At 42.3% G+C, this 8,222-nt stretch overlaps 1 protein-coding gene and 1 long non-coding RNA gene across 2 annotated transcripts; one reads left to right on the forward strand and one right to left on the reverse strand.

Annotated features, from left to right (window-relative positions):
* Nucleotides 1–2,499: 2,499 nt before the first annotated feature.
* On the forward strand, nt 2,500–7,925 carry LOC141107224 (uncharacterized). The gene is made up of 2 exons (XR_012235825.1): nt 2,500–2,602; nt 7,840–7,925. It is a non-coding gene; the product is annotated as an uncharacterized lncRNA (long non-coding RNA).
* Nucleotides 7,289–7,753, reverse strand: NANOS2 (nanos C2HC-type zinc finger 2). The gene has a single exon (XM_073598027.1). The coding sequence runs from the start codon at nt 7,751–7,753 to the stop codon at nt 7,289–7,291; it is 465 nt and encodes a 154-aa protein (XP_073454128.1).
* Nucleotides 7,926–8,222: the final 297 nt, after the last annotated feature.

The following is an 8,222-nucleotide window of genomic DNA, read 5'->3' on the forward strand; positions in this document are numbered from 1 at the left end:
CCCCCTTTACCATTACCATTTTATTGGCATTGCCAGTTTGTCTTGCATTTATAGTAAACTTCAAGTTGCACATTGCAGTTTGTTTGATCATTTTTCTGATACCTCTACCTAATAGAGATAATAGTATGCTCTTTTATACCTTGAAGTACTGGAAGTTTTCTTTGGCCTCTGGCACCAAGTGGGGGAGCAAAAGAAAGGTAAGTCAATCATGCTGTCATGATGTATCTATGTGTGTCATGACAAGCATTGATGTGCGTCTTAATGCATTTGTTGATATTAAAGTGTTCCTAAACCCACAAAAGTAAAATCAGTCTGTATATGCAGCATGCTTGTTATACTCCCTGGGGAACCTAAGGGGTTAATCCTCCACATTTTGTAAAAAGGCTGTCTTCTCTGATCCTCCTCTTTTACTGTCCCTACCTGCTGATAGAACAGAGCCTTGGAGGCACTCTGCACATGCTCAGTTTGGTGTGTATTGCTAGAGAGTTTTTTTTATTTTGGGAGGGTGCATGTGATCAGCACAGGGCCAATCAGCACTGTCCAGAGAGAGGGTCAGGGGTTCTGCAGCCTCATGGGACAATTGGAGGTGAATGAAAACTCCTCTTACAAGCTTTAACCAGTACTCGGCCAGACACTGATGGCACAAGACTGAGAAAAGATATTTAGCAGTTTATATTTACTAAAATAATTGCGTTTCCATGTTATGTGTACTGTGGGAGACCAGATATAGTGAATGCCGGGTCCTGGGTTTAGTAACACTTTAATTTCTATTGATTTTAATGAAAAGTGCAGCAAGCAAAACGTGAATCCTTTTTTTTGTGACTGCATGAGCAATAATAAAGCCCTGTTCACATCTGGCAATTTGCCCGCATTTCCATATCTTGCTGAAATCAAGGTAAAACGTGCGATGCACATTTAGGTGTTGTTCATTCTAAATGGCACCTCAAACGTGGAGTGAGTTTGCTGCGGTTTTTGTGTGAAAAGAATTTGGTCCTTGAGCTTTTTTGCTTGCGTAGGGCAGCCCATTTAAGTGGAAGTGCATGTAAATCACGCAAAAAATTTGCGAGCAGGAACACGAGATGTGAACGGGACCTAAAATTTTATGTTTGTTACCCTATTGGGGAGATTTTGCCACACCTTCTGTCCCTATTAGACCTGTAAAAGAAATGAGGGGAGCGGTTGCATACCTCCCAACTTTTTGAGATGGGAATGAGGGACATCTATCAGCAAAAGTATGCAGGCATAGGACACACCCCTTGCCACGCCCCCTTAAAGGAGAATTGTACAAAAAAACAAGACTGGTTAAACCCACAAGTGCTTTTTTTACTACTACTATTCCTTTATATTGGCTTTTGGAATTTACAAATGCAGCAATTAAAAAATCAGATGAAAGGTTTAGCACTGGAAAACACTCTCTGATAGCTAAAAAGTGCATTTTATATACAACTATATAGATCAGACCAACATGAGGGATAAATGAGGAGGAACGAGGGACAGAGGGACATTGCTCCAAATCAGGGAAGTCCCTCAAAATCAGGGACAGCTGGGAGCTATGCGGTTGTCATCGGGAAACAGGAAAGGAATAAAATTATTGTTACATCTAATCCTTCCACGCTGTACTAAATATGAGTTTTTGTCTTTTGCTTTGTTGGAAAGATTTTTCATCACCTATTGTCTTGACATGAAGTGAAGGGAAATCTCCCCAATAGGGACACAGGCAGGAATAAAAATTTAACAGAGAAAAAGTGAAGGGCCAACAACACGGTACAACTAAGGCTGGCCATAGACAGTTTGAATCTCGATCGGTTCAGCAGAAACCGGGTAGGATTTGAACCATGTATGGGCAGGCTGAATGTACCAAGTTAATTGATCAATCAACTTGGGTACAACCAGCCTGATGAATTTTGCATATGATTATTGCCGCTAGAGGCTAGTATAGCCACTAGCAACAATCACTGTCTTCTTAAGGCGGAGACGGCTTCCCCCACCAGGAGAATGCAATGGCTCGATGGGAGGGATTCCCCTGTCAACACGGTCTGTGATGATGGGGGGGATTTGAGCGAATTTCTTTCCAAGCCTGTGGTAGGAAATAAATTTGCTCTTTGCATGGGCTGCTTGAGGCCCATTAAGGGGCTGAAACGTGTCAACCTTGCTGGGTAATGGATTCCCCCTTTGTCTTGATGGAACTGAAATAAAGATTTTATGAAATTTATTGGAAGTTGTACCGTGATGCTGGACCTTCATTTTTTTTTTTTTTACGTTATTGGACAGTATGTGCAGCGGTGGTCCTGGCACAGGTAACGTTATCCACTAATCTGTACTTTAACTAGGTTAAAGTATCAAATCTTTTCAAAAATGTAACCAAGACTCTTGGTTACAGTGGCTCCTTCACCCACTGTATCCAAACTTAAATAAAACGTTATGAATGATTTTAGGCTTTTAAAATATATATAGATGCAACATTATCTTGTGGTGTTTATTGTTTCTTGTTGTTTCTGTAGGTTTGTGATGACAAGCTCCCTGCTGTGCCAAATGAGAGCGGATCGCCTAAGCTGTTCTGAAGAACACCGACCAGTTACTGTCTTTCCACTACAGCCTGCAGGTAAGAGTATGCTCCCAACAGAAAAGGATTTTCATTCATTCAAAATCTGCTATTGTGTTTGCTGATAAAGTTTTTTAAGCTAGTCATTAGGTTAACCACTTTCACTGGTATGGTAAAAGAACATTTTTAATTCTGTATCAAAAACTGGCAAGAGGGAATCTGTTACAATACCCTGTTTCCCCGAAAATAAGACCTAGCGTGATTGTCGGTGATGGCTGCAATATAAGCCCTACCCCCCAAATAAGCCCTAGTTAAAGAGCTTGTAGGTCTTATTTTCAGAGTAGGGCTTATTTTCGGGGAAACAGGGTAGGGCTTATTTGGGGGGTAGGGCTTATATTGCAGCCATCACCGACAATCACGCTAGGTCTTATTTTCGGGGAAACAGGGTAGCTGTAACTGCCAAGACTCCCAGCCCATGTAGTACTGCAAAACTGTAGAAGATGTAGTTAAAACTTCCTTGACTATTTTAACTCCCTCCTCATTGGCCTACCTCTCTGCAAGCTATCCCCCCTTCAGTCTATCATGAATGCCGCTGCCAGACTCATCCACCTTACCAACCGTTCAATGTCCGCCACTCCTCTCTGCCAATCCCTCCACTGGCTTGGCATTGCCCAACGAATAAAATTCAAAACACTAACAATAACATACAAAGCCATTTACAATTCTGCCCCGAGCTACATCACCAATCTTATCTCCAAATATCACCCAAACCGTCCTTTCGGCTCCTCCCAAGACCTTCTGCTCTCTAGCTCCCTTGTCTCCTCCTCCCATGCTCCTCTCCAGGACTTCTCCAGAGCCTCTACCATCCTCTGGAATTCACTAACCCAATCTGTCCGTTATCTCCTACTCTGTTCACTTTTATGTGTAATCGTGTAGAGAGATCTGGACAGCCGCACACCGGGATAGGCAAATAAAATCTTATGAGCGTGAAACGCGTTAGCGGCTAAGCTGTACCACTCCAGCGGCGTCATGTATTTTATTATTCCATGTTTTCAATAAAGAAGATTTTACCTGCCTATCCCGGTGTGCGGCCGTCCAGATCTCTCTACAGGATTACACTTGTACCAGCAATTGCCAGCACCTGGGGCTCTCTCCTTTTCTTTGCTGTGGAGGAAAAGAAATTTCAGCCTGGCTTGTCCGGGGCAGTGGTAATTATTTCTGTTCACTTTTAAGCGATCCCTGAAAACTCTTCTCTTCAGGGAGGCTCATCCTGCCTCCAGATAACAACCAAATCTTCTACTCCCCTCATCATTTCATCCCTCGCAGTCCCTACCTTTTTGTTTCGCCAGCCCCTCCCTCTTAGATTGTAAGCTCGCAGGAGCAGGGCTCCTCTAACCCTCTTGTTTTGAATTGTACTGTTGGTGTATTGTTACCCTTTACATTGTAAAGCGCTGCGCAAACTGTTGCCACTATATAAATCCTGTATGATAATAACTATGTTCATAGGTCAATACAAGAGATTTACTAAAACTGGAGACTGCAAATTCTGGTGCAGCTCTGCATGGTAGCCAATCAGCTTCTAAATTTAGCTTGTTCAATTTGACAACAAAAAAACCTGGAAGCTGATTGGTTTCTATGCAGAGCTGCACCAGATTTTGTACTCTCCAGTTTTAGTAAATCAACCCCACAGTCTTTAAACCATTAATGCAAACATCTTTTTTTATCTTGTTTATATCTGTTACATCTTTAGTTATTAGAGTATAATACTACAATTCATATAGTGTGTGTTCTGTCATATGGTTTCCCTCCCTTTCCTTCCCTTTAATTTTACGTGCCATCCATGTCTGCCAGGTCATCTTTGCCATCCATTTCATTTTTTTGCAGAGGGCTGCCAACACTTCCAGGCTGCTGATAAAATTAAAGCAGTGTTGTCAAGAGCTGCCAGAAGATGTAGTCCTTAGTTGTGAAGGGTTCTTCTTTCTATGACATTGAGTCACTGCTAATCCCTGCCCCGTGCTTGCTTTAAAATATTTTGGTAATTCGCAGATTATGGCAGCTGACAGCTCTGTGATCCCTGTTTTTGCTTTGTCCCCCTACCCTCTGCTGTCTTCCTATCCACTTCTCAGTTCAGTGCCTTTTTTCTTTGGCCATTGAACAACCAATGATGATGTAACGCCTGTGCTTTTGCACTGGAGGAACACCTAGGTGGCCCCTGGCTTCATTCTCAGCATAACTTGCAGTGTAGGCCTTACAGAGGTGTACAGAAATTGCTAGGAGCAAGTAGAAAGAGGTTTTTGGTAGAAAATACAGGTAAAGTATCTTCTGCAAAAAATGTGCTACCTCCTAGCATTTTTTCTTTATTTTAGTTCATTTATGCTACAGGGTTTTGTAGATTAGCCAGTAGAAAGAGCAGACATTTGCAATGACTTTGCAGTCACACTGCCTACCTTCTTAACAACTGTTGAAATAAGGTATTCTGACAGGGGGGTTCTGACAAAATAGGAAACTCGGCAGAATATCGAACCACATCACTTCCAGTTTATTTAAAACATGATTAATTGCAGATTTCTATGAAGTAATTTCACATGATGAGGAATACGTGTTTTGACACAAGAGCGGCAACCGAATGCAGTCCGGTGTACGGTATTATGAGCAGAGATTGTTACTCCGTTCCAACACTAACCAACAAAATGCCCGCCTCCGAGGCGGCGACAGCTTCATCCCCTCTAGCTACTGTGCTGTGAAAACACCCATATGTTCCTTACCTGACTGCATTCAGTTGCCGCTGTTGTGTCCAGACACAAATTCGTCAAAATCTGCAATTACTGTGTGTTTTAAGAAACCGGAAGTGACGTGGTTCAATATTCTACCGAGTTGCGTATTTTGTCAGGACAGGGACATTGTTTTGAGTCAGCGGACTCCTAGACTAAGCAGACCACAGACTAAGCCCTGGTTCACACTATGAATCGCCAGCCGATTGGTTGCAGCCACTGATCAGAGTATTCTGACAGTGGAGAGTCCCACTGTCAAAATACAATGTCCCTGGGAAGTGCAGGGTATTGGGGGATTCCTCTATCTACCTCCTTTGTGTGGATGGAGGAATCTGTTTATTTATTTCTTACTAGACTGAAGATGTACTGAACTAATAATATTGCCCCTACCCACAGCAATATTTTATTAGGGTTGCTTTCACACTGATAGCGCCCACCGTTAGTGCTAAATCGCTGCTCGTTTTAGCGACGCTTTAGCGCTGTTTAAGCAGTGCTTTTGCGCCACTTTTCGGTCGCTAGTGGGGTGCTTTTAACCCCAAAAAAAGGGTTAAAAACTCTGAAAGTGCTGCCCATTCATTCCAATGGGCTGGGCATTTTGGGACCACTAAATACAACGCTCCCAACCCACCCCAAAGATGCTGCTTGCAGGACTTTTCAAAACGTCCCGCAAACGCACTGCCCCAGTGTGAAAAGACACACTGGAATGAATGGGAGGTGGTTTTGAGGTGGTTTGCAGAGGCTATTTCTAGCGCTAAAGCGCCTGAAAAGCGCCCCAGTGTGAAAGGGGTCTTAATGTAAGGCTGCAATACTTGCTGGGCAGTGCAGTATTTATTTCTGCCACTAGATGTCTTCCAGGGTGAAAGCAGCAATGTCTTTAAACCTATTTCTTGGAGGTGTCAAGGACCCACCCGTGGGGGTACAACATTCATCCACCCTGCGTTCACAGCAGAATATCATATCATATGGTGCTTCTTTCTATATCATATAGGATTCTTCACAACCTGCAGCTGGACTTAAAACTGAAATGGTATGTATACATGTTTTTTTTTTTCTATTTTAGGCATAAGGTGTAGGTAGTGCTCCATGTGAGGAAGAGGGGGGGGGGGGGCAGGAGTTTGACTTTATCCCATCAGTTTTTTGTTTTTGTTTTTGTTTTTTTTGCCGCCCGTGTCCCATTAGGGAGATTTCCTTTTATTCCTAAACAAGGGGCATAATAAGTAAAAGTAAGATCTCTCCAAAGTGAGGGGAAATCCTATTTTAGGTAGCTGTCTCCAAACCTATTGCATTCCTGTGACAACTGTATAATTTTGGATTTGCCGTCACTTTCTGTCCAGGTAACAGTGGTCACCAGGAGAAAGAGAGATTGTGAATCTCCCCAGCAGGGATACAGAAAGCAATACAAACATGACAAAGTATTTGCTTTAGATCCACTTATTTCTTCCACATAACATGTATATCTCCAGTAAATTATTGGGACACAACTGACCAGTTTAATGACCTCAACCTATTAAATCTACTTAATTGTTAAAATAGTATAGCAATACATTTTAAATGCATTGTTACACCCAGTTTTAATCCTGTGTTATCCATCTGAAATAGACTGGTAAGAATAAGAACATTATGGTTACACAATGATGAGCAATAATCGTCAAGAAAAAAAATGTTATTTATTGAAAAGTTAAAAACATTTACAAATGGTCCTTACAGACCTTCAGGGCCGAAGTGAAGAACACTCAAAAGTAATTTGAACGGAACATAACTACTCCTCAGAAACAGCCAAATACAGCTCTTCACTATAACATTTTAAAACAAGACAGAAAAAAAAAAAGTCCCAGTCCTCTGCTAGATTTTTGCAGATTGCTTACGTTATAGGCCAAACCTTTAGCCTCTGAGTAAGGACAAGCTTGATCTTTGGCTTTGCACAGAAGAGCATCAGAACAGCGTTAAATGTCCTTCACCGGCAGCATTTTTGTCTTTAGCGTTTCACCTTGCGCCCAGCGGAGTTGCGTCCACTCTTTTTGTACAGACAGTGTTTGTCCTTGTTGAGGGGGCAATACTTCTTGGTGTGTGATAGGTCTCCTGTTGCCCCACATAGTGAGCAGGAGTACATTCTTAGGACAGGACAAACAACTCTGCCCTGCTCATCCTTTAACTTGTGGCCCATGTAGATATGGCGCGACTCGCCGTTATGTTTGCAAAAGCAGCACATGCCATCATTTAAAGTCTCTTCGTGTGGAGGTAATGAATTCTGTTTCACAGAAGTCTTGGTTTGATGAGCATTAGGTTGCCCATGACAGTAGGTTGGTAGCGAATTTGGTTGGGTCTTCGAAGCTTGAAAAGCAGTAGCTTGATCCTCATCAGAATGGAGCAGTGAATTAACTTGATGATAGAAACTGGTAGGTTGCGAGTTATGATTCATCCCATAGTGAGAAAAACCCATGGGCTGACATGGGGAGTATGCACGGAAGGAGTGTGGCTGAACATGAACATTTTGTTCATTAATGGCATCATCCTCTGGTCTTTTAGCAGGACTCGGCAGGAAATCCTTTAGAAGAGGTGATTCAGAAATCTCAGCCTTTGCCATGGCCTGGATGACCGAAGCCAGCTGCAGGTAGTCTTTCCACATTTGGAACTCCATTGTGATGTAGCTGTACCACTATTGCTTACCTGATTTATATTTATTTTTCTATTTGATGGGTGGAGCTTTTTTGATAACTCTTATCCCTCCCATATTTTGTTTAGGAAACAAAAACATCTGGTTCAGAGGAAGCTGCAAAAGTATTACACACAAACCGGGGTCTACAAACAATACTATATACCATAGCTTGTGTGACGTCCAGTTGAAACACAATAAAAATATGAAGTATACTGCATATGGGTCATGCACAGTGGCAGAACTACCAGGGTTG

The sequence above is a fragment of the Aquarana catesbeiana genome, linkage group LG09 (genome assembly GCF_042186555.1).
Source record: "Aquarana catesbeiana isolate 2022-GZ linkage group LG09, ASM4218655v1, whole genome shotgun sequence".
Taxonomy (NCBI): Eukaryota; Metazoa; Chordata; class Amphibia; order Anura; family Ranidae; genus Aquarana; species Aquarana catesbeiana.

Bases quoted from the DNA above. Each gene is read 5' to 3' on its own strand.
- NANOS2 (XM_073598027.1), bottom strand. From the start codon at position 7,753: ATGGGTTTTTCTCACTATGGGATGAATCATAACTCGCAACCTACCAGT.